The 24,281-nt window shown below is 43.1% G+C and overlaps 1 protein-coding gene across 4 annotated transcripts in view; it reads right to left on the bottom strand.

Moving 5' to 3' along the window:
* CFAP74 (cilia and flagella associated protein 74) overlaps positions 1-24,281 on the bottom strand; it is a 125,354-nt gene that overhangs the window by 92,525 nt on the left and 8,548 nt on the right. For all 4 annotated transcript variants that reach the window (XM_020975933.2, XM_020975941.1, XM_020975948.2 and 1 more), the window contains 9 exons: positions 22,481-22,606; positions 17,952-18,036; positions 15,604-15,747; positions 12,934-13,032; positions 12,015-12,119; positions 7,233-7,406; positions 3,241-3,351; positions 2,217-2,319; positions 893-1,050 (listed from right to left, as the gene is read on the bottom strand). In XM_020975933.2, the coding sequence (XP_020831592.1) occupies positions 893-1,050; positions 2,217-2,319; positions 3,241-3,351; positions 7,233-7,406; positions 12,015-12,119; positions 12,934-13,032; positions 15,604-15,747; positions 17,952-18,036; positions 22,481-22,553 (1,052 nt within the window). In that variant the 5' untranslated portion in view covers positions 22,554-22,606. The remainder of the gene's footprint in view (positions 1-892; positions 1,051-2,216; positions 2,320-3,240; positions 3,352-7,232; positions 7,407-12,014; positions 12,120-12,933; positions 13,033-15,603; positions 15,748-17,951; positions 18,037-22,480; positions 22,607-24,281) is intronic.

Genomic DNA, 24,281 nt, shown 5'->3' with positions numbered 1-24,281 from the left:
ACAGATCCCATCCTCCTGTCTTTCCCCCCTGCCCCAGTTATATTAATACTTGATTGTTCTGATATCTCAACATAGGATAGAAGCAGCCCTGTGATCTTGGAGCCCGTGAAAGCCAAGTCCCAACTCTCACAAGTGCTACCCACCTGGAAAGATTAGAAGCAGGGGCAGCCAGGTGGCACGGTGGATAGAACACCAGCCCTGGAATCTGGATGACCTGAGTTCAGAACTGATCTCAGATACTTACTAGCTGTGTGACCCTGGGTAAGTCATTTAACCCTGATTGCCTCTCCCACTCAATAAAAAAAAAATGTGTGTACATGAGTACTGGCCCCTCTGTCATTCAAGGACCCAGCTAACTTCAGAGAGGTTCAGAGCCAGAAAGTTGGCCACCAGGCAGTAAATGGCCGTTGCCCATAGCAACTCACAAAGACCAAGTCCTGAGACAGAGGACTGTGATTTGCCCTGAGGTAGGGAAGGAATGCCCATGCTGTTAAAATCATCGTGGCTACTAAAAGTAAGACGCAAATCTGAGATTCCTTATCATGGAAGAAAAGATGTCAAATTCCCAAAGCTGTAGCTGGGGGACAGGAGAGGGATTGTGTTCTACTTAGCTCCTGAATGCAGCAGATAGGGGAGGTGACAAACACATTTGTGTACCACCGAGTAGGTGGAGGTTGAGCAGGGTAGAAGGGTAGCCCCATCCAGCGATGGCAAGCCACCCTCCAACATTAAGAAGCCACATAGAGTCTTGACTCATAAAGCCCAAATTCTGAACTAAAAGCATTGGGACATCATCCTTGGGACCACATCTCGCATGGCTGGCTCCACTATATTACGTCACTCATGTTCACTTTGCGGTAGGAAGGCTCAGCTTCTGAGTCCACATCCTTACTGTCTCCGGATGTCTAGTTCCATATTTCGCTTTTCGTGTAAAGTCTGCTTGATAGCATCCCCTCCCTGGGCTGCTATGCCCTCCTTCTCAGCCTCTTCCTTCTCTTTAACCAAGTGAGCCCTGGCTTTTTCCCAGGCCCTAAGTTTCTGGAGGGTGTCCTAGGAAACAGAGAAACACATTGTTAGCATGTACAATTTTTGACAGAAAGGAGACCCTGTGCCTCCTTGCCTGGCGGTGAACCTCCTGTTACCTAGACTCATTGGTATGGAACCCTGATATCCTGCTTAGGACCTTTGCATCTGGGCTCTGATGGTCTTGACCAGAATCCTGGTGTCTTATGTCCCAGACTCTGATTCCGACACCTGTCTGCCTAGACCTAGTACAACTGCATAGTCCTCCCCACTTTGGCAGATGGTTCAAGACTTGGTCTCTTGTTCCCTGGACCTGTGTCATATCTGCCTGCTCTTCCTCCCTTTAGCTGAGCTCTCTGAACTTGACCTCTGGGTCACTTGATTAACTGTTTTTCAATGATCTCTAATGTCCTGTTATCAAGTATCTTCTCACACTTCCTCATCAAACCTTTGTAATTTCCTATTGCATTCAAATCCAGCCATGACACACTGAAAAAGTCAGCTGTTTGCTTGGTCTATACAATTATACAACTACCTTTTTTTTTTTTAGCTGACTGATCAAATTTCCTGGTTATATTGGTGTTATCTGGGGATAATATGATGTCTATAAAGAATGGAGGTGATCTGGATTTCAGGATGTGACCTTGGTGTCTGGCACCCACAGTAAGAACTCAACCTGAATTCAGGGCCATTAGGAACTTTTTCATATGTCCAAAGGATACTGGGATTGCACCATGATGAGCAAATTCCCAGTCTGTTTTTCATCAAAACAGCAAATTTCTAGACACAAGTCCAGAACAAGGAATTTCTAGACACAGTGAAACAGTTAAGTTGCATGATTTAGTGGACATAAAGCTTGTCTAGAAGCTAGGAAGACTTGGGTTCAAGTCCCAGCACTGACACATCCCGATTGTGTGACCTTGGGCAAGTCACTTCTCGGACTAACAACCATAGAGAAGGAACCAATCTATGTTGTTAGAAGGAGTTGCCTCATGTGGGACTTCCCAATGGAATCATGGGTCCTGTCCTATCCCTAACGTCGTTTAACTGATTGTTTTGACAATATTTTTTTATGATTCTGACACTATCTTGAGAAACCCTCATATCCTTGGTGAACTCTCTTCCAGAAAAAAACCCATGTACTTTACAACTAGGAGAGGAAAGAATGCATGGTCCAGTCAAGGACATGGTACCCGATTTGTGGTGATGTTGTTCTTCAGGGCTATGATAGCATCCATTCTTCTCTTCATGTATTCTTGTGATTTCTTTTCCTCACTGGCTTCTTTCTTGCGAACCCTATTGGAAAGAAGCATTTTTAAGCAACCAGCATGGCTGAATAACATTAAGCATCTGAAAGGTCAACGGTGGAAGGTGGGGAAGGGGAGAGGAGGTAATGATCAAGTTTCAGCAGGGCCGTATTTTTTTTTAAAGGTGGCAAATGGGTGAAACTCTTAGGGAAGCTTGAACGCTTCTTTCCTTTCTCACGTTTTCCTAGAGCACTTTCTCTGGGTGCCTCTTTGGCCACTGTCACACCTGAGCTTGTATTACATTTACTTATTTGCATGTTACCTCCCTACCTCCCCATATGACCTAAACTCCCTCAGAGTAAGGATTGGGCCATTTCCCATCTTTGTGTTCACACTGATTAACATGGTGCTTGGCACACATTCAGCACTTAATGAATGTTTGTTATTGTATGTTATCTTATATAGGGGAAAAAATATTTGCCACTTCAGTAGGGATGAGCAAAATTTATGTAATTCCATCCTCTGGCCATGACTAAGAAAGAGGATTCAGGTCCCAGAGAAGAATAATTAATAGCTAACATTTCTGCAGCACCCTGAGGTTTGCAAGCACTCTCCAAAGATTAACTCGTGTGGTCATGTGGATCACAGTAACCCTGAGAGGTAGGTGCTGTTATCATCCCCATTTTACAGTTGAGGAAACTGAGGTAGACAGAGGCAAAGTGACTTGCCCAGGGTCACACAGCTAGCAAGTGTCTGAGGCTGGATTTGAACTCAGGTCTTCTTGACTCTGGGTTCTATGCACTGAGCCTCCCAGTTGCTTACTGCTACTTGATAAGACCTGAGCCACTTCCAACACTGACAACAGAGTTGTTTCATTTCAACACGGAAGTTCAGGGAACCTCATCTCCAGGTTTTCTGGGCAGGCTCATGAAAAGAAAGGACCAGAAAAGGGGAAAAACACAAGGAATACTTTGCCAAGGTGGTTCTTAGGAACTGGACTGCTATCTTATGATTCTTCTTGGCCTCAGAGATCATTTTTTGGTGGTGGAGTTCATAACTCTTTTCCCTTTCCATTGCTTTCCTAGTGAAAAAGATCAAGATAAACACGTATCACGTGTAAGTTTCAAAAAAACCAACTATACAAGCATCTTTTCCCTTTTTTTCTTTAAATCACCAGCTTCTAGCATTGTGTTTTGTACACAGTGGTGCATAATTAATGTTTATTGAATTGAATCTTAGGTACCCTTCCCCAACCCCTCTTAATTCCAGTGCCTTCCCTCTGCTAATTATTTTCCATTTATCTTGTATATATTTTCTATTTATTCTCCCTTGAGTGTAACTGTATGCATATATTTTGCTTTTTGGTCTCCCCCATTAGATGGTCAGCTCTTTGAGGGTAAGAACTATCTTTTGCCTCTTTTTGTATCCCCAGTGCTTAACACAACGCCTGGCATACAGAAGATGTTTAATAAATGCTTATTGATTGATTTGAAGGCCAGTTCCTTTCTTGGATTCTGTCTCCTACAATTTTTTTTTTTAGGCAACTGGGGGTTAAGTGACTTGCCCAGAGTCACACAGCTAGTAAGTGTCAAGTGTTTGCTCTGAGGCCAGATTTGAACTCAGGTCCTCCTGACTTCAGAGCCAGTGCTCTATCCAATGTGCCACCTAGCTGCCCCTGTCTCCTACAAATTTTTAGGGACTAGAGCTGTGATTTATTTCATCATTATAGGGAACTCCCAAGTGTGGAAATTCCTTTCACCAATGAAGGTTGGTACCTCCTTTACAAGTTTTCATGTGATAGAGTTGCCTGTGGTATTGAGAAGAGGCAGCTGAGCTTCAAGGCAGGCTCTCTCTATCCATTATGCCAGGCTGTCTTTAAGGCATGGTGGTAGGAAGTAAAAATCTCAGACAACGGAGGCATTGATATACTCCCCTGTTTAACAGGCTCTCTGTCCTACGGGGATTCATTTTCTACAGAAATGGATCATACAGTGAGGACAGCTATAGACTTAGAAGAGACAACACACACGTGTGATGTCATTACAAAGTTGGCCTTTCAAATGAGGATATTCAAAATGTTTTCTGCTCGTGTTATTTAAATAGTAAAATCTGCTTCAAGACAAATTTTGGCAGATTGTTTCTAAACAGTACATCTCCATCCTTCCAGTATTATAAAAACTCATGCAACGGATCCACAAATATAAGGCTCCTTTCCAAAAAATCATTGTCCCAAGTAAAATAGCTGAGGTTTGGGTGGAGGTGGGGGGAAGAAATCAGACTTAGGACGTTTCTCCAGCTTTGGTAAACTTGAATGACATGAGTAAAAATGAGCTGATTAAGCTGAGGGGCCAGAGGAATGACTCCCCCACCCCCCAAAGGTCCCCTCACCCCCAAATATCTAGACTCCATTGTCCCAACCCTGGTTCCTACTTCTTACCTTGCCCAATAATGTCCCACACAGAAAACAGAGAAGGGGACGTAACTGCCTGAAGCTACTTTTCTCTTTCCTGCCCTTAATCCTCTGGGACCCTAGGCAATATTCTGGACTCCCATACCATCTCTCTTCCCTGACATTCTGGAAAATGTCCAAGCTTCTTGCCTCAAGTCTAACACACATGGGTGTTTCTTTCTAGGGTCTAACTCAAAAAACACAGAAACAAAAACAAAAAATGGAAAGAGTATTTATACTCATTTCCCAATGCTTCCTATAGTAAAAATCCTTAGAAAACCATGAAAAACAGATCAGTTGTAAGTTACAAGAATGCATTCTGTGCCACAGCTGACCACGGAAAGGAGAGATCACAGCCAGAAACAAAAGGCGGTCCCAGTCACAAAGGACACATGCAGGCTGATGACGTCTGGGGCCCTTCTTTCCTGACCTGGCCATCTGTTAGCATTTCTCCCACTCTGAAAAATTACTTTGTATTAACTTGTTGATGTATACATTGTTTCCTCTGAAGTGGAATGTAAACTCTCTGAAGGCAGGGACTCTTGTTATTTTTTTTGTCTTTGTATCACCAATGCCTAGCAGAATGCTTGTCACACATGAACACCTGTGCAAAGAATGAAATAAAAGAAAGGAGATGACAGGGAACTGGGCCATAATAAAAAAAAGAAAAGTGTTGCTCTTGGAGGTTGATGCTGGTAGGAAACTTCAGTGCCCCACTTCCCCAACTCCCAACCCACTGACCCGGATGAATTCCAGTCTTTGCCCTTTATTACTGCCGTTACCCTTCACCTCTTCCTGCCAGACCCCTTACCCCAGGCATCACTGCTACTAAGTGGCTTGAAGGTAGGGAGTCCAGTTTTTCTACTGTTTGGTAGACGGGAAGAGAGAGAACCCTCCATCCTGTTTCCAAGGGTGAAGAGGGAGGTGAGAATGGGAGAAGAAAGAGATGAGTTTCGGACATACCCCAGAGTCAGTGTTGTATGTTGTATTTAGGGTGTAGAGTAGTATCTAGACCATATTTGGGATCCGAGCTCTAGGGCCAGAAGAGACCTTAAAGGTCATTAAGCCCAGCCCCCCTCATTATACAGATGAGGCTTAGAGACATTAAGTGACTTGCCCAAAGCCACATAGGCTGTAAGTGACAGGGTCAGGATTTGAACCCATGCCTTCTAACTTCCAAGCCCAAACCCTTTCCATTATACCATGCCTCTTTCCCATCCTTCCTACATGACAAGGGTCAAGGAATCACCGTGGCTTACATTTCCGTAACTCCTCAAGGCTTATAAAGTTTATGCCCCACAATCACTCATGAAGGAGATAGAATATCATCAGAGATTAAGTGACTTCCTATGGTCAGAAAGCTAAGAACCCAGAACTCTCCTGACCCTGGTTTTTTCATGGTATTATTAGGCTGTCTCTCAAATAAAACATTGCTTCCATGAGGAAAAATAAGTTCTAAGTTACAGATAGCTTCCCTGACTTCCTTGATAGATTCCACCAGCTTCTTTTAAGTCCTAAATAAAATCCTACCTTCTTCAGGAAGCCTTTCCTAACCCTTAATTCTAGCACCCTCCATGAATTATTTTCTATTTTTCCTGTATACAGTTTGCTTCATATACATTTGTTTGCATGTTCTCTCCCCTATTAGATTGTAAGCTCCTTGAGGACAGGGACTATTTTTTGCCTCTTTTTGTATCCCCAGTGCTTAATATAGTATCTGACACATAGTAAGCATTTAATAAATATTAATTGAATAAATGAAAATAATCGACTTCTCCATGAAGTCATTATAAATGACCTTATTATTTTCAACTGATTTTTTAAAAACTGGGGGAAAAGTTATGTTTTAAAATGTTCTCATAATATATTGCTGTAAAAAAACACACACACACACAAAAAGAAAAAAAAACCCACCAACTAATTAGCTATCTCTCTGGTATTCCATAAGGACAGCAAAACCTGGAGTACAGACAGTATTTCAAATTCAAAGTTGCCACATATTGAGTAAAATGCATTTCCAGTTGGTTCTGATTCTGTTTATCAGGGTGAGCATTAACATAGGCAAAATGATCATTTTGCTTGTAGGTAGGATTGCTGGCCCAGGCCTCACCATGTGGGATTGCCTAGCCCTGTGTTTGAAGCAGCAGGGACAGCTTATTTGGGCCCTTCCTCCCTCTCCACACCCTCACAATGGATGTGAGGTTGGCCCAGCCACTCATAGAAGGGAATGACCCAGAGAGTCAAGGGATGGTCCAGGTGGGGACCTAGTACTAACAGTTCACACTGATAAAGCTCTGTTACAAGTACAAAGTGGTTTCTTCACAAAAATAACATTGAAGTGAGTTGTGTAGATCCCACAATTTCCATTTGACAAATAGGGAAACTGAGGCTGAGGTGAAAACACTTGCCTAACACCACATAGCTGAGTCAGGACTCAAACCCAGGGCTCCTTCTACCACACCCCACTCCCTTCTCAGCAGAGGGAGAGAGCCATCATCAAGAGCATCACTTACTGGAGTTGGAGGGTTTTTTTGCGGTCTATACTGACAGCCGCCATCTTTGCCTGAATAAGCCTCTCTTCCGCCTGCCCTTGGAGAAGTTGTGCTAATTTTGCCTCTTCTACTTCAAGATTCTCCCGGAGAACACTGAATTTTCCCTCGTTGATTTCAATGTGCCGCATGTTTTCCCTTTAAAATAAAAATTTTTTATAAGTATGTGTCATTCTCTGAGTAAAGAACCTGACATCAGCTGGCTTGGCTATATCCATTTCAAAATAATAAGAAAAATAACAATGAGAATAGACCACAGATTCACCAACTTAGAGCTGGAAAGTGATGTTGGAAGTGATCTAGTACAACCCCTTATATTTTATTGATGAGGAAACCGAGGGCCAGGTACCAGAGTCAGGATTCAAACTGAGACTCCAGGCTTCCCTTGGGCTGGGCCATTGATCCAAAGTCCAGCTCCTCTATCACTTTAGAAGAGGCCCTTTGAGAGAGGAGAGGGCAGAAAGACCCATTCCCCTTCAGTGAGACTGGAGAAGAGTATCTGCAAACAGTCTGGCTGGTTTCTGGGTGACAAGCATTCAGTTCATCACCAGACCTGCTCTTAAAACCTGTCCAGCTCGGTGATACCAGCCAGCACTCACACACTGTTGTCACAGCCTTTGAGGGTCCCCGAGTGGAGGCAACAGGGTGATAGAGCTTTAGTGGAGGTGTAATAATGACACTGAAAGTAGTATCTGCTGGGATGGCTTGATGCTTTAAAGGTTTCAAAGACATATGCATAAAACTAAGGATCTGGCAAATGAAATCAGCTCAAAACCTTGAGAATTTAACTCTCTTGGGTTGGGTCTACCGACTCCTCCAGCCCCAGAAAAGAGTCAGGTTCCTAGGATATGTCTGAAAGAGGTGTGTGTGTGTGTGTGTGTGTGTGTGTGTGTGTGTGTGTGTGTGTGTGTGTGTGTGTGTGTGTGCGCACAGAGGTAAATGAGAGATAATAAATCCCAAATAAACTAGAAAAAATTCTCCCCCCCCCGTAGACGCAGTAATGACCATAAGAGAGAAACTGAAAGAATTCATAAGATAATTCTTACAGAACAAATTATTGAAGACCAGCCCAATGTCCCTTTGCTTCTAGGGCTCTGGCCCCCAGTGCCCTCAACCCAACCACTGTGGCCCCACTATCCCACATTGTGCTTTGAAAGGCTATAATTTGAAGCACTGAATTTTGGAATAAACCCTTTGGCAGTGGCAGGAAGGGGGCACTCTCAGGGTACATGGAAACCAGATGAGCCGGATCATCCTGGAGGTTTGAGAGGAATGAAAGGGGGAAGTGGTGGAGGAGTATGGAGCCCAGGGGGAAGAAGATAGTAGAGGGAGGGGTCAAAAAACGCAGTGTTGGCTACAACTATTTAATAGTATAGAGGAAGGGACAGTCAGCCTGAAAAAGGAATAAGGGAAAAGTAGAGAAGAGACCCAGCTGAAAAGGTTTCTTGGAGTCTCCCTTCAGCAGTGTCTTTTTCTTTTTTTCTGCTTTTTGGTGATGCAATCAGGGTTAAGTGACTTGCCCAGGGTCACACAGCTAGTCAGTGTCAAGTGTCTGAGGCCAGATTTGCACTCAGGTCCTCCTGACTCCAGGGCCAGTGCTCTATCCTCTGCACCACCTAGCTGCCCCGAGTTGGATTTAAGTGAGGCAGAGCTGCACAAAGTCAGCAACTTCACTCTGTCTTCCTCAGTCATTGCAGTGACACAAGTCAAGATGGCTGGTGATGGTGTGGGATGCACTGGACATCGGTGTCTGTGATGTCTGACCAAGCTCTAAGCGCTCCACAGCATCTGTTTCAGCCGCCTTCTTGGCCATTGGAATCTGGCCAAACCCACATACTTGGGGTACACACCCCCAACTCACCTGTTGGTTACCCTCAAACTGCCTTAGCCCGCCTGCCAAGACAGTTTTACCAGGGTGTGGCTGCTCTGCATGCTACAGCTTCTTGAAGCCGTCAGTGAGAGCTGGGTGACAAGTGGTCACCAAAGATGGATGAGCAGCCCCGAAAAGGACTTGGCAAGCCAGAGGGGCTAGTTCTCCCTGAGCGCTCCATACACCCCATACATGTGTGCATAGATGTATATGATGTGATCTGGACTCATGATTTCACTGGCACATGGAACTTCCGTATGAGGAAATCCCCTCCATCAATGCAGATTGCCACCCATTCTGCATTGACAGTCTTGGGGAAGGTAGGTGACCAGTAAATATCAGAGACAGGCTGTGAACAGCAGTCTCTCTACCACCTTTCACGCACATACATTCACAAACACATCCAGGGAGCACTCCCTCTTGAACTGCTCCTAGTCTATTATATTATATTATTTTAATTATTGTATTATGTTTTATTATTTTATTTATTATTATATATTATATGTATCATATATTTCACATGCACACATTGACAGACACATCTAGAGAACACCCCTCTTGAACTGGTCCTAGTCTGGAGTATTATGTATTCTACCTAGTCTAGTACGTTCACAAATCAGCTGTTTGGAATGTGAAATTCACTTTCCTATTGGAGTAATGTAATGGATAATGATCAGGTCTGTTTAAACAATAATGTAACTGAACTATGTTATTACAAATGTTAACTTCCATTATGGGCATGGCAATAGGGGGCCAGGGGGCAGCTGGCTGGTGCAGTGGAAAGTGCTGGGCCTGATGTCAGGAGACTCCTCTTTCTGAGTTCAAACCAGGCCTCAGACATTTAATAGTTGTGTGACCCTGGGCAAGTCACTTCACCCTGTTTGCCTCAGTTTCCTTCTCTGTAAAATGAGCTGGAGAGGGAAATAGTAAACCACTCCAGTAAAAGAAAACCCCAAATGGGGTCAGACACGACTGAAATGACTGACAATGGAGGGGTGTGTGTGTGTGTGTGGGTGTGTGGGTGTGGGTGTGGGTGTGTGTATGTATGTGTCTGGGGGGTCGGGGTGGAGATGGGGCAGGAAACTTCCCTAGGGAAACCGTTGAAATACACTTAGTGTGTCTTTGCCTCTTCCCATCCTGCTTTCCGTAGCTATGTTTGCTTTGCCTAACTCAAGCTGGAAGGGGCCCTAGAGGGCCTAGAGTAGCCTAACTCTCCCATTTGCCAGAGAAGGAAACTGAGGGCCAGAGAACGGAAGCCACCTGCCCAGGGTGGCAGGGGTTGAACTTGAACCATGCTCTCTGGAATACAGATCCAACCCTCTTCTTACTGTTTCATACCGTAGTCCCCTCCCACTCACTACCCTCCTCCCTCCTGCTTTTCAGTTAGTTTTCAGTCATCTCCTACTCTTCATGACCCCATTTGGGGTTTTCTTGGCAAAGACCCTGGAGTGGTTTGCCATTTCCTTCTCCAGCCCATTTTACAGAGGATGAAACTGAGGCACACAGGGTGAAGTGACTTGCCCAGGGTCACACAGCTGGTGTCTGACACCAGATTTGAACTGAGGAAGATGCATCATGCTGGCTCTATGCCCAGCGCTCTGTACACTGCGGCGCCATCTAGCTGTTCATCCCTCCTGCTGCGCCTTCCCCAAGTCTGCCCTGCATTCTAAATGTTATTCTGAGAGATGGGCCATAAACGACTTTTTAAGACTCCTTCTATTAGCCTGCTAGGTAGTTTGGTTTGGGATCAAATAGACTTACGAAGAGTACCCAGTATCAGCAGAGGCCTTAGATAGCATTCTGTCTCTCCCAAAACGCTCTAGGCACCATTTTTACAATATTGGATTTTTAATCCGTCCTATCATTTGGGGGGTAGGGAGGGAAGTCTGGAGGTTCTGTGAGCATCTCATCTGTCCTCCTGTCTTCTTTCCTCCACGTGTCCCCACTGCTCCCCTCCCCCAGGCCCAATATCTATTTCTTCTTACTAAAACCTCATTAACCACACAAGGCTGGCCCATAACGTAATACGATTTTATATCTTTTCCCTAAGTTCTCTCAAAGCAATGAGCTAGAAATATTCCTTCTGGGAATGTGCTAAACATTTTACAGAACCGTGCATAGAAGAACGCAAATCAGTAAGAAAGGAAAATCAATTTGAATGCTTTGGAGTCAGTATAAGAAAAATGGGCAACCTGAAAAACCCTGTGGGCCCAGCTATAAAGTAGCCTTATTAACTTTTCCATTAGCTCTGAGTGTTCGATTAGTTTTCTGTTGTTACTAGCTTTGTTGTTATTGTTCAGTCATTTCAGTTGTGTCCGGCTTTTTGGGACCCCATCTGGGGTTTTCTTGGCAGAGATACTGTGGTGGTTTAACATTTCCTTCTCTAATGAGTCCCCATTTTACAGATGAGGAAACTAAGGCAAACAGCATGAAGTGACTTGCCCAGGGCCACTCAATGGGTAAGTGTCTGAGGCTGGATTTGAACACAAGAAGATGAGGCCCAGCACTCTGCACTATGGCGCCACCCAGCTGCCCTGTTAGCCAGTTAGCTAACAGAGCACTTTACAGTTAGTATCTCATTTGGTTCTCACAACAGTCCTGTGAAATCGGTGCTATTATTGGCCCCATTTTATGGATGAGGAAACTGAGGCTCAGAGAGATTAAGGGACTTGCTCAGTCTTAAAAGTGTCTGGAGCAGGATTTGAACTTGGGTCTTCCTGACTCGAAGTCCACTGCTCCCATTTACAAACTGTTTTTTTTTCTCCTTCAAATGAATTAATAAGAGGCTTTAGCCCTTAGAGTGTGCAGCCCTGCTGATTAACAGAAGGCTGCAGTGAACCCCAAGCCCTTCCGTCCCATCCCATTTCTGAACTTACTCTTTTTCTTTTAGAATCGAAGAAATTTTCACCTCCAGTTCTTTCTCATGCTCCAGTTCGGTGCACAGACGTCGGAGCATTGCTTGTAGACGAAACACAGCTGCACTGCATGGCCAAATCAGAGGAAGGAAGGAAGACGTTGGGAACGTTGAATGGGAAAATCTCACACGCTAAATGGAGAAATAATCCCCAAGCCTTCAGGCTGAGATGCACATTGGAAATGTTTCCCAATTTATGTTAACGTAATGGCTTTCAATCAGATTGCCCAAATTCTCGGTCCCAGCAAAGATGCCAACTGTACTACACCATCACTTACACAACGTCATGGGACATCAGGAATGGAAGGGGTCTCGGTAATTATCTAATTCATCCCCTCATTTTACAGAAGTGAAAATGCAGGGCCAGAGGGGAAAGTGACTTTCTGCCAATCGAATGGTATCATTCCACTCTTCTCATCAACGAGATAAGTGACTAAATCAGGACTGGAAAACAGACCTCTTGAGCCCTGGTTTGGGGCTCTTTCCATGACCCCAAGCAGCCTTGCTAAATGAAAATTCCCCATAGAGGTGCACTAAGTGTTCTTTTTGCGGATCAATAACCGTAGGAAGGATGGTTTACATTCCCGTTAGGCTCCTGAGAGCTGCCATGCTCTAGCTATTCTCAGGGGTCAGCAGTCTAATGCTAACTCCAAGGTCCCCCCAAAAGAACATGCTGGGATTTTTTTTGTCTTAACAAAAATGACTAGGTTATCAGCTGCTGACCTACAACTTATACAACTTGATGGATAAACACATGTTTTATTTCTTCCGATGCTATCGAGCATCTCCTGAAGAAAGAACAAGGTGGCTGTTGCTTCGTAGGCCTTCGTCGCCACTGATTCCTTCATGAGGAGTCAGGCAGAGTGAGCATCTCTACGCACCTGTTGTGGGCCTCTTTCTCCATCTGTATTTCAGTCTCCACTTGAACTTTCTGCTTCTGAATCGATTCTATCCGCTGCAAAGACGCATCCAGATCCTGTCTGGAATGGAAGTCAAAGATTTAGCTTGCTGTTTGAGCTTCTTCTTCTTGTTGGAGGGAGAGGCCCCTTGGGGAGAGGAGGAAAGGGAGGGAGGATGGCATTTCTACTTGCACGCAGGAAAGGAAGGGCAGGAGAGAAATGGTGGTGGATGGTGCTGAAATTGGGTGTTTTGCTTTTGGGTTTGTTTGGGTTTTTTTTTTTTGGCTCAGACCTGTGATTTTATTGGTGTCAGGAACTCCCAAAAAGGAATCTCCCTCTACTATTGTAGCTTAGAAACTTCTCTGCAGTTGACAGTCTTAGAGATTTGCCTAGAGCACAGAGATGTTAATTGACTTGCCCAGGGTTACACAGCCAGTAAGGTATCAGAGGAAGATTTGAACCCAGGTCTTTCTTGATGCCAAGACCAGCTCTCTATCCACCCTGGGAAGCCAGGGGTACTGCGACAAATCAAACTATAGATGTCTCCTGCCAATCATCTCTTGTCCTCTCTGATGGCTCAGAAACTCTTCCTCCACTCACAGACCCAGGGGGCTATATTGCTGACTATGCTGTCTGGCTCACAGAGTGCTCCCCAGAAGCTCCACCTGACATGATCCAGGTGGCACCAGAAAACACTCCTGGGATCTTGGAGCCACTAAAACTTCTCTGAAAGGGACATGTTGTTCAATGTGCTAAGAATTATACAGCTTCACTTACTCCTTTGTGTGTTTCACCACTCAGCATCATACATGGAATTAGGACTGTCTTTGGGGCCACCACCGCCACCCCGGACCTGAGCCTCAAAGCTGTTGTCCATGGGAGTATCATTGCTGCAGAAACGTGCCCTGAGAAGTGCTCTGCAGGTGTGGCAGCCCCTGAGCCCTTGGCAGCCACAGCTACCAAAGACATGGAAAAGAGAGCTCATGCCACCAAACAGCTGGGTACTACCAAGTGGTCCGACATCAGGAAAGGAGAGGCTCTTATCAATGGAAATGACACTGACAGAGATTCATCACCCTCTGCTTTACCTGTGGGACCTTTCCATTTGCCCTGCAGCGACACCCTCCTATTATTGTCATCTCCCCCCTAAAATTCAAGTGCCTTGAGAACAGAGACTCTTGCTTTCATATTTCCATCTTCAGCACTAGCACAGTGGTGAAGACATAGTAGGTGCTAGATAAATACTCCTTCCTTTCTCCCTCCCCCACCCCTTCCCTCCCTTCCTTCCTTACTTCCTTCATCACATAGCTATCCTTAGCACTTAGCACAGTGGTAAGTATATGAGGTGCTAAATGAATGCTCCTTTCTTCCTTCCTTTCTCCCTCCTTCCCGCTTACTTCCTTCCCTCCCTTCTTCCTTCCCTCTCTCTTTCCTTTCTTCTTTCTTTCCCTTTATTATTTGGCTGTCCTAAGCACTTAACACAATAAGCACATAATAGATGCTAGATAAATGCTCCTTCCTTCCTTTCTTCCTTCTTTCCTTCCTTCCTTCCTTCTTTCCCTCCCTCCCTTCATCTCTGGGTGCTTTGGACAAGGAGGATTCTGGGCCACACAGTTACAGGCAGAGAGAGAAAAGCTCTAACCTGTTAGAGTTTCATGGCCCAGAAGCTCTCTTTTATGAGTCTTCTTGCCCCCACACACATAGCTCAGTGTACCTAAAAGAGGTAGAATTTGGGGACTGCCAAACAACAGAGAATGAGCTTGATTTTTCTAGTCTCTCCTTCTCACTTGCTGCTTTAGAAATAAAATTTTAACATCTTTGAGGTTTGTATGCTAACATTACTTTCAAGTCATTTGCTCCATGATTCCCAGGGAAATATCAGAGAAGCCACTCCACCAACACGGCCTGTGGAAAGGCTGGTCTCTTCAGAGTCCCCCTAATCGCTGCTATGCTGGGTATTTTTTTTTTTTGTCTCCAGGCACATATCCCTGGCAACAATCAGCATTCAGCATCCCTTTATACTATTCTTAATGGACTAATTATGCCCTCTGAGTCTGACAAGGAGGAGAAGGTTTAAATAAACTTAGCTTTAGGCTGTTGGGTAGAGAGTTGGAGAATACGGCTTACCTTCCTTCCTCCCTATTTTAGAGGCCTCCTGATAAGAGGGATTTTTTCCAGTTTGAGGAATGGGTGGGGAAAAAAGCCATATGGTGGTGTGGTGGGGGAATGGGAGGGGAGAAGTAAGAAGGGACTATTTTATGGAGCCTATCCTCATCACAAAAAACAGGGTCTCTGAGAGAGAGAGAGAGAGAGAGAGAGAGAGAGAGAGAGAGAGAGAGAGAGAGAGGATCCACAATTCTAGAATTCTCATTATCATCCCCCCAAAGTCTTCCCCTACTCCTCAAAGCAATGTGTCACAACAGGAGCTCATAATTTCCCATGGGCTTATAGCTGAGCCCCTGCTAGAGAGAACCTTAATAGTACTGATTGCAATATTCCCTCATCCCTGTACATCGGCTGTCTCCACTGGGACACTGCAAAGCAGTGGCAGGTGGGAATGAGCCCTCTAAGTCCTTTGGGTGCTTAGAGCAGACTTTCTCAGAGCAAACCTCCAGTCCCTTCCTGAAGTTTTCCTCACTAAAAGACACTCACTTGGTTTTCAAAAGGAAAAATTTCTTTTCCTCATGTATTCTATCCAGTTTATTTATGTTTCTTCGCAGATGTAAGGTGCGAACTCTGTCTTTGTAAGTGACTTTCTTCTTCCTGTTTGTTGGGACATTCTTTTTCTTATATTTCCTTAAAATGAAAGAAAAATATCTTCAGTTATGGGTGATAGGTTGGGCATGGTTAGCAATGCTGGTGATTCACACGATTAAGAAGGAAATCAAATGATGACTCTGTTATTTGCTGCCTACGGACCTGGGGGCAAACGGTCCCTGCTCTTGGCTTCTATTTTTTTCATCCATAAAATGAAGAGATGGCACTAGAACATTTGAAGGTACCTTCTACCTCTAAACGCTATGAGCCAATGAATTCTATAGTTGGGGATGTTCTTTAGCTAAATCCCCACGGATTAATTGTTCATCAGGTACTTGTGAGGCAGGGGAAGGGCAGTATTTTTCAAACATCCTCAACCCTGTTGTCTACGACCCTTTTCCACCCTACCACATTTCCACTTCTAGGATTCTAGGAAAAGATCACATTGGAGAAGAATCTGTGATGTTAGATTTGATCATTAGGACAAATCATGAGTAAAGTCCCCTCTTCCCACAATTCATTTGTCAATTATGATAACAAATTTTTAAAAGTTAACAGCTTCAGAGATAATAATCAAATATATTAGTCGTGGAAGAGGAATCAGGAAATGTGAGTTTTAATCTTATGTCCTCCACAAATCTTGGCCAAATCCATGAATCTTTCTAAATTTCAGTTTCTTCCCCTATAAAATGAGTATAATAAAGTGTGGGGCAGCTAGGTGGTGCCATAGTGTATACAGCACTGGCCTGGAGTCAGGAAAACTCATCTTCCTGAGTTCAAATCTGGCCTCAGATACTTTGTAGCTGTGTCACTCAACCCTGTTTACCTCAGTTTCCTCATCTGTAAAAATGAGTTGGAAAAGGAAATGGCAAACTGCTCCAGTATCTCTGCCAAGAAAACCCCAAATAGGCTCCCAGAGAGTCGGACAATAACTGAGAAAAATGACTGAACAATAACGATAACAACATAATAAAGTCTTCTTTTAGCTATCTCCCAAAGTCACTGTGAGATTCAAATAAGATGATAGATATTAATACTATACAAGCTCAAATGGTCTTATTTTTATTAGCCCCAAATAAGCATGTTTCCTTTACCAAAGGAGCAATGCTCTTGGTTGATGACTCGAAAGTGAATAATTATAATCATAAAGATATTTTTACAGATAGTATGCAAGAGGTTCACCTAGTCCTTTACACACACTATCTTGTTTCACCACTCTCTGTGGAAGGTGCTCCAGGTATGACTGTTCCTATTTTATAGATAAGATATAGATGAGGGATATAGATAACACATTTTATTGATAACACATGGAACAGCTACAAGATTTATGCACATGGTCTCACAAGCACTGGGGGCACAAGCACTGGGGGAAGGATTTGAACCCAGGTCTTTCTGGTTTCAAATCTAACATTCTTCCACTGTTAGCCCTCCCCACAAAACTCAACCTCACAATGGGCACACAACGTCCAGGTCAATGTTACTAGATAATGTCATATTCCATGAGCTTCAGAATAGCATAAACCAAATCACTCCCTCTTAAAAAAAAAAAGGAAGATGTATTCAGTAGTGTGCTGTTAAATATTTCACAACCAGCCTTAAGTTTAAACTGAGTTAGTGACATTTTCTTCATCATTTTCTTAAATCTAGGCAATCAACAAAACAATAAGGCAAGCTCTGATCTGTAGTGAGTACTGATTTCCAAGGTGTAAATGTTTATTATTGATGTTTACTTGTGTCTGACCCCTGTGACCCCATCTGGGGTTTTCCTGCCAAAGATATGGGGGGGGGGGCTGACATTTCCTTCTGTGGCTCATTTTACATAAGAGGAAACTGAGGAACAGGCTGAAATGACTTGCCCAGGTTCACACAACTAGGAAGTATCTGAGGTCAAATTTGAACTCAGGTTTTTCTTGCTTTAGGACCTGTGCTCTATTCAATGTGCACCTAGCTGCCCAAGGTACAAATGCTCCCATTGAAAATTCAATAGCTGGCTCCAGCAGACCTCTAGTACCTTGTAATGACAACAACAGTCATTAAAAAATGGGTAGTAGTAATGTGAAAATATGTTTAATGGGTATGTAAATGTAAAGCCTATATCAGATTGTGCACCGTCTTGGGGAGGGTGGGGGCAGGGAGGAAAAGGGAGAAAAATTTTCAACTCAAAAGCATATGGAAAAAATAAAAAAAATTTTAATTAAAAAAAGGGGGAAAAAATGGGTAGTAGTATGTATCAGGTCAATTACCATCCAAAGTCAAAGGAAGCTTTCTTGTCGGTCTTCTTGGAAATGATATCGCTTTCCTTCTCACCTGGTAAGTCACCAAATCCATCTGTTTTTAGAAGTGAAAGTATAGGGAACATTAAAATGTGAAACTCTAGTATCTAATTTTATTTAGCAGAGATCTATTAAGTGCCTACTACGTGCAGGGCTCTGTGCTAGAAGATGGGACCCAAATACACACACGCATATAATACCTGCCTTCAAGGAGCTTATGATCTACTGGTGGGGAGAAGATGTGTCCACAAATAATTTTTTAAAAAGTTAGGACGTGATTAAGTACATCGGAGAGGTCAAAGAGATTGAAAGAAGGAGGGATTGAAAGGAGGAGAGACCAATAGAAGGAGGGATCACTTCAGGTTGGGTAGAAAAGGAGAGGCTTCATAGCAGAGGTGCCAGAGGAGTGAATCCACCTCAGGAAGGGAAAAATATCAAGAGACGGAGAAGAGAAGGGAGTCAGTTCCTGAAATGGGGGAAAGGAGCATGGCCAACATCACGTTTTGGGAGGTAGGAGAGGACCAACAGGTCAAAATGCAGAAAACTCAAAGAAATGACATTGTCAAAGCTTCATTTCTGCATAGAACAAAAATTCCTTGTTATTAGGCACAGATGAGCCATTTTCCTCTTGGGAAGGGAAAGAGACAACGCTCTCTACCTCTTCATACAGCTGCCACGGGCCAATCAAATACAAGCACTAAGAGCATGTGGTTTATATTAGACAGGTCTGCCAGTCCACTGATAATTCTGGGGCACATAGCACAAGAAAACCTTTTCCACTGCTGGCATGTAAGAATAAGTATTGTTTATTCACACAACTTGCAACATAAAAAATATATCAGGATATTTTCACTAAATATTTCTGAGGAGAGGCAGCACGGTCTTTTCATGGATTGAAGGCTGGCTTGAGTCAGATAGACCTGTGTTCAAATCCTTCCTCTCATACATACAGGCCATACACTAGGCAACTCTCAAGATCAGGAGGGGCAGAATTACACTGATAAGAGCTCCCTTCTCTAGCTACCTTTTACTACCATGATGGCAGGTAGGTGGTGCCACAATGCTTGGAGCAACAAGCCAAGAAGACTCATCTTGAGTTCAAATCCAGCCTCAGACACTTCCTAGCTGGGTGACCCTGGGCATGTCACTTAACCTTGTCAGTCTCAGTTTCCTCATCTGTGAAATGAGCTGGAGGAGGGAATGGCAAACTGCTCCAGTATCCTTGCCAAGAGAACCCCAAATAGGGTCATGAAGAGTTGGATAGGACTGAAATGACTGAACACAACCAGCGTGACAAAAGATGGAAACAAATACAATTTCTGGGCATTTTCTTTGACTGTTCCCCTTGCCTAGAATGCTCTTTATCTCCTGCTCCCCTTACTGGCCTCCCTGGCTTCCTTGAAGTTCCAATTAAAATCCCATCTTTTGCTGGAAGCCTTCCCCAACCTCTCTTAATTACAGAGCCTTTCCTCCATTAATCATTTCTTCTTTATCTGGTATATTGCTTGCTTTCTATATATTTGTTTGCATGTTGTCTTCCCCATTAGATTGTAAGCTCCCTGAGGGCACAGACTGTCTTTTGTCTCTTTTTGTACCCCTAGGCTTAGCATAGTACCTGGCACACAGTCATGTCATATTCAGTTGTTTCAGTCCTGTCTGACTCTTTGTGACCCCATTCGGGGTTTTCTTAGCAAAGCTACTGGAGTGGGTCTCTATTTCCTTCTTCAGCTCATTTTACAGATAAGGAACTGAGGCCAACAGGGGTTGAGGGACTTGCCCAGGGTCATACAGCAAGGAAGTGTCTGAGGCTAAGATAAGTCTTCCTGATTCCAGGCCCAGAGCTCTACCCCCTGTAGATGCATAATAAATGTTTATTGATTGATTAATTATTGGGCCCTCCCTCCAATCAATTCATCAGGTCATAGAGTTAGAGCTTGGAGGGACTTTAGAAGTCTTCTGGTCAGACTCCATCAAAGAAACAGAGGCACAAAGAGGTTGTGATTTGTTTGGAGATCACACAGCTAGAGAGTTATCTGAGGTGGGATTTGAACCTAGGTCTTTCTGACTCCAAGTCCAGTATTCTATCCATTGTAACACACTGCCTCTCTAATTCCTTTTTCTATGGCTCATCATGGTGTAGAGACAAGTCCAAGTATCTTGAAAGCTATACTAGTGGAATGCTGGTTCTGGATCTAGTGATAAGATTGTCTGCCTGGCATCTAAGGTCCAGTCTAGCTAAATCATTAGCAGGGAAGTCATAGTGGATGAGCTTTCTAGACACAGTAATTCTCAAACACTGTCCAGTGGATCATAAAGTGGTTATGACCTGTCCTAGTAAGGAAGAGGTGCCCATGTCAGCATTACACATATTTAAAACATTGAAGTGTTAATAAGGCATTAGAACCTAGGGAGGAAAAAACAAACATTGCATGGAAGACTTAGGTCCAAATCCTAGCTTTGCTACTTACTAATCCTGTGACCTTGGGCAAGTCACTTCCCCCTGGGGCCCAGTTTCCTCTTCTGCCAAATGATGGGGTTGGACTGAATTACCCCTAAGTTCCCCTCCAGCTATAATATTCCGTGGCTCTCATCTGTGAGTGTGGGATGCCCAAAGAAGAGTTCTGTGGGTGCAGACAGCATCCTGCTATGTCTATAAACAGGATGGGAGTGGGGCAGATAGACAGACAGCCCCAGGGTTAAGATCGGCTCTGGGCTCACCATTCCTATAACAAAGACTGACTGAGTCTCTACTACGGGCAATGATGGTTAGAAGGAGAAACAACCAGCAGTTAGGGTTAGAATAGCCCACACCCAACTCCACATACGTGTATTCTCCAAAAAGCCAAGTTGATAGCCACTTTGATCAATACAAAGACAGTTTGGAAGGACTCATCATGGAAAATGCTATCCACCTCCAGAGAAAAAGCTGATGAACTCTGATTGCAGATTGAAGCATAATTTTCTCACTTTATTCTTCATGCTTTTATATTGGTGATATGACCAATATGGAAAAATGTTTTGCATGATATCACCTGTATAACTGATTTCATACTGCCTGCCTGCCTTGTCAGTGGGTGGGAGAGGGGCTGGAGGAGAGAGGATTTGGAATTCAGCACTTTTTTTAATGTAAAAAATAAATTAATAATAAAATTTTAAAAGAAAGCCAAGTTGAAATGTTGAATTCAAACTGTTAGTGAAGCCTGTCTCCCATCTCTTAGAAGAGACAACTGATGGACTGTGGGCATGTAATGAGTAACTGTGTGACCCTGAGAAACTTTCTTTTTTTTATTTTTAGGCAATTGGGGTTAAGTGACTTGCCCAGGGTCACACAGCTACTAAGTGTCAAGTGTTTTGGTCTGAGGTCAGATTTGAACTCAGGTCCTCCTGACTTCAGGGCTGGGTGCTCTATCCACTGTGCTACCTAGCTGCCCTGAGAAACTTACTTTAAAAAAAAACTTTCTGTGCCTCAGTTTCCTCATTTATAAAATGAATAAATTGTACTCAATGGTGTCTAAGGTCCCTTTCAGCATTACAGATCTGGCTGGCCAATGGGTTGATTTGTTTTGCTTGACTTTGTCATATGAGAAAGTTCTGTGGGGATGGGCAAGATGGAGGGAGAGGAGAGGAGAATCAGTGGGAAGTGACAATGATTTAAAAAGAAGAAGAAACAATAAGGCCTTAAAAAATAGGACTATAGAACCATAATTAGATGGCCTCTGAGGTCCCTTCCAATTCCCAATCTACAAGCCTATAAATTACCTACACGTTTGAGAGCCAAACTCTGACCTTAATGGGAATTATTCAGGAAACTCTCTGTCCCTTAGATAGCCTGACCCAATTCTTGTTTATGATGATTTTTAGAAACCAAATGGATCAACCAAAGCATGTTATAAAAATGGGAGACCAGGCAGAGAAAGGGAAATCCCCTCCCCACTGTCACATTACCCATGGCTACCAACATCCAAGTCCAAGGGTGGATTCTCAAAGAGCGTTGAGTGACAAGTGGTGTAGATCATGTAACTCAACTTGATAAATACCTGGTACGTGAATTAAAATTATCTTCCTGGTTGGCAAGTAGGCAGCACAGTAGAGAAGAGTGCTGGACTAGGAGCAACAGTTTTCTCATCTGTGAAATAGGGATAATACTACCTAGGGTTACTATATAGCTCACCTCAGGCACCACCTCCTAAGAGAAACTTTTACTAATTTTTACAGGGGGGCTGAACTTTGAGTCAGGAAGGCCCAAATGTGACCCTGGGCAAATTACTTAACCTCTCTGTTCCTCAGTTTCCTCATTGCAAAATGAGGGGGTCAGACTCAATGTCATCTAAGATCCCTATCACCCTATAATTTACTATGGAAAATTGGAAAGAGATAGAAACAGGGGCATAGGGCCCAAGTATTCTTCTTCTATATCTTCTCCAACAGAACAAGTTGCACACTTATTGATATGCATCTTTCGTTTGAATTTATAATTAGTAAATCATTTCAGACTCCACCTCTCTTGAATTCTTCCAGATTTGAAATGATTTCTGTTAAATCATCTTTGTCCTGAAAACGGAAATCAGCCATCTGTTCCTCTGGGAATAATCCAGTACCTTCTGTGTTGGTAAGTCAGAAATAAACTAGGAAAAGAAAAAATGAATATTTAGTACATCTTCCTCATGCCATATTTTCAGTACTAATCAAATGGATTAAGAAGACCACATGCATAGGAAGAAGACAGCCACAGTTGGGCAATCATCATACACATTATAGGTTGGGATTTTTAATGATGCCTTGGAAGGGAAAAACCCTTTTTCTTCCATCAAGAAACTGATTGGAACTGATTCACCTGCTGTCTTGGAATTGGCAGTGCGTTAGTAGGATTTTTACAAACTGTTAGGATAAGTTAAGAAATTAGAAGACAGTTTCCAATCAAAGATTCAATGGGTAAACAGAGCTTTAGAAAGAGACCTTACACATCTGTTTCATTTAAAACAATGATGTCAAAACACATTGTAAGAGGAGCTCATTTTAATAAAAAGAAAACAGCATTTAAAATTCATCAGACTAAAAAAGTTCCATTAATTTATCATTTGGTATTAAAGAAAAACCTACTGAGTAATGAGCTTCCTAATAACCATTTATATTCAAAGCTTACAAATCATGGTGGGGCAGGGGAGGATGATAATGGGGCAGAGATGGGGCAGAAGAGGGCTGGTTCTTAATGCTGTCCTCTAAGCCATAAAGGAAAGATGTCCAGTTCATCTTTGAGATAACACCGAATTCCTATTGCACTCCAACCAAATTGAGTTTCTCTTCTCATTCTATAATGGGTAATGTCTTGAATATTAATCTCCTAAGTTTGGGCATTTTCCCAAGACTTTTAATGGTCAATCTACTTGGTCCTGGGTTATTTAGTATACAAGGTAGGCATAAATCAGGACAGTCTCAGAGAATCTTGAAACACAAGACCTAAAGTGAACACGATGACAAATAGCTTGAGAAAATGGACTCTAATGTAGCAAGTGAAGGAGAAGGAGCTAAGATCTATTCTTTACATTAAAGGCCCACATAAAATTTCATAATATATTTTCTACCTATTTCATACGGTTGTTGCAAGGGAAAGCCCTTTGTAAACCCTGAAGCATTCTACAAATGTGAGTTATGACTATTATTGCTTGTGCTTACTTTTTATTCAATGTACCTTTTTCCCTTTGCTTGCCATTCATTTTGACAGCTACCTTAGTCTAGTATTAACAGGGCTTCCACTATATCATTTCCCAATTAATTTCCCAAGACTTCCATTATGATGGCTGCATTGTTCTTTCTAGCACTGATGCATTTTTTTTGTGAATATCATAAATCACCTTGCTGGTGATTTGAGGTGCACCTTAAAAACTGTCCCCAATATAAAATTGTCCCCCACACACATTTCATCTTAAGGTGACTAAATGAAACCATTTAGCTCACTATTTTGATGCCCTTGAAAAAAATCTCTTCTTAAAATAGTAGTAACAATGACAATAATTGGCACTTGTATAAAATTTTAAATTTCACGAAGTGCTTTAAAAGTCTTATAACAACGCATGAGATGAGTATTGTAGTTGTTATTATCTCCATTTTATAGATGGGGAAACTGTGACCCAAAGAATTTAAGTGTCTTGACCATGGTCACACACTAGTAAGTGCTGGAAGTGTTCCAGCAACAAGCATTTATTAAGCACTCACCTTTAGGATCAAACACGAACCACTGTGTCTGACATTCAAAACCCTTCACAAACTTATACAACCTACCTTTCCAGACTTATTACACAT

Source organism: Phascolarctos cinereus, unplaced genomic scaffold, assembly GCF_003287225.1.
Source record: "Phascolarctos cinereus isolate Bilbo 61053 unplaced genomic scaffold, phaCin_HiC Scaffold_726;HRSCAF=1367, whole genome shotgun sequence".
Taxonomy (NCBI): domain Eukaryota; kingdom Metazoa; phylum Chordata; class Mammalia; order Diprotodontia; family Phascolarctidae; genus Phascolarctos; species Phascolarctos cinereus.
This window is presented reverse-complemented; position numbering and strand designations above follow the sequence as displayed.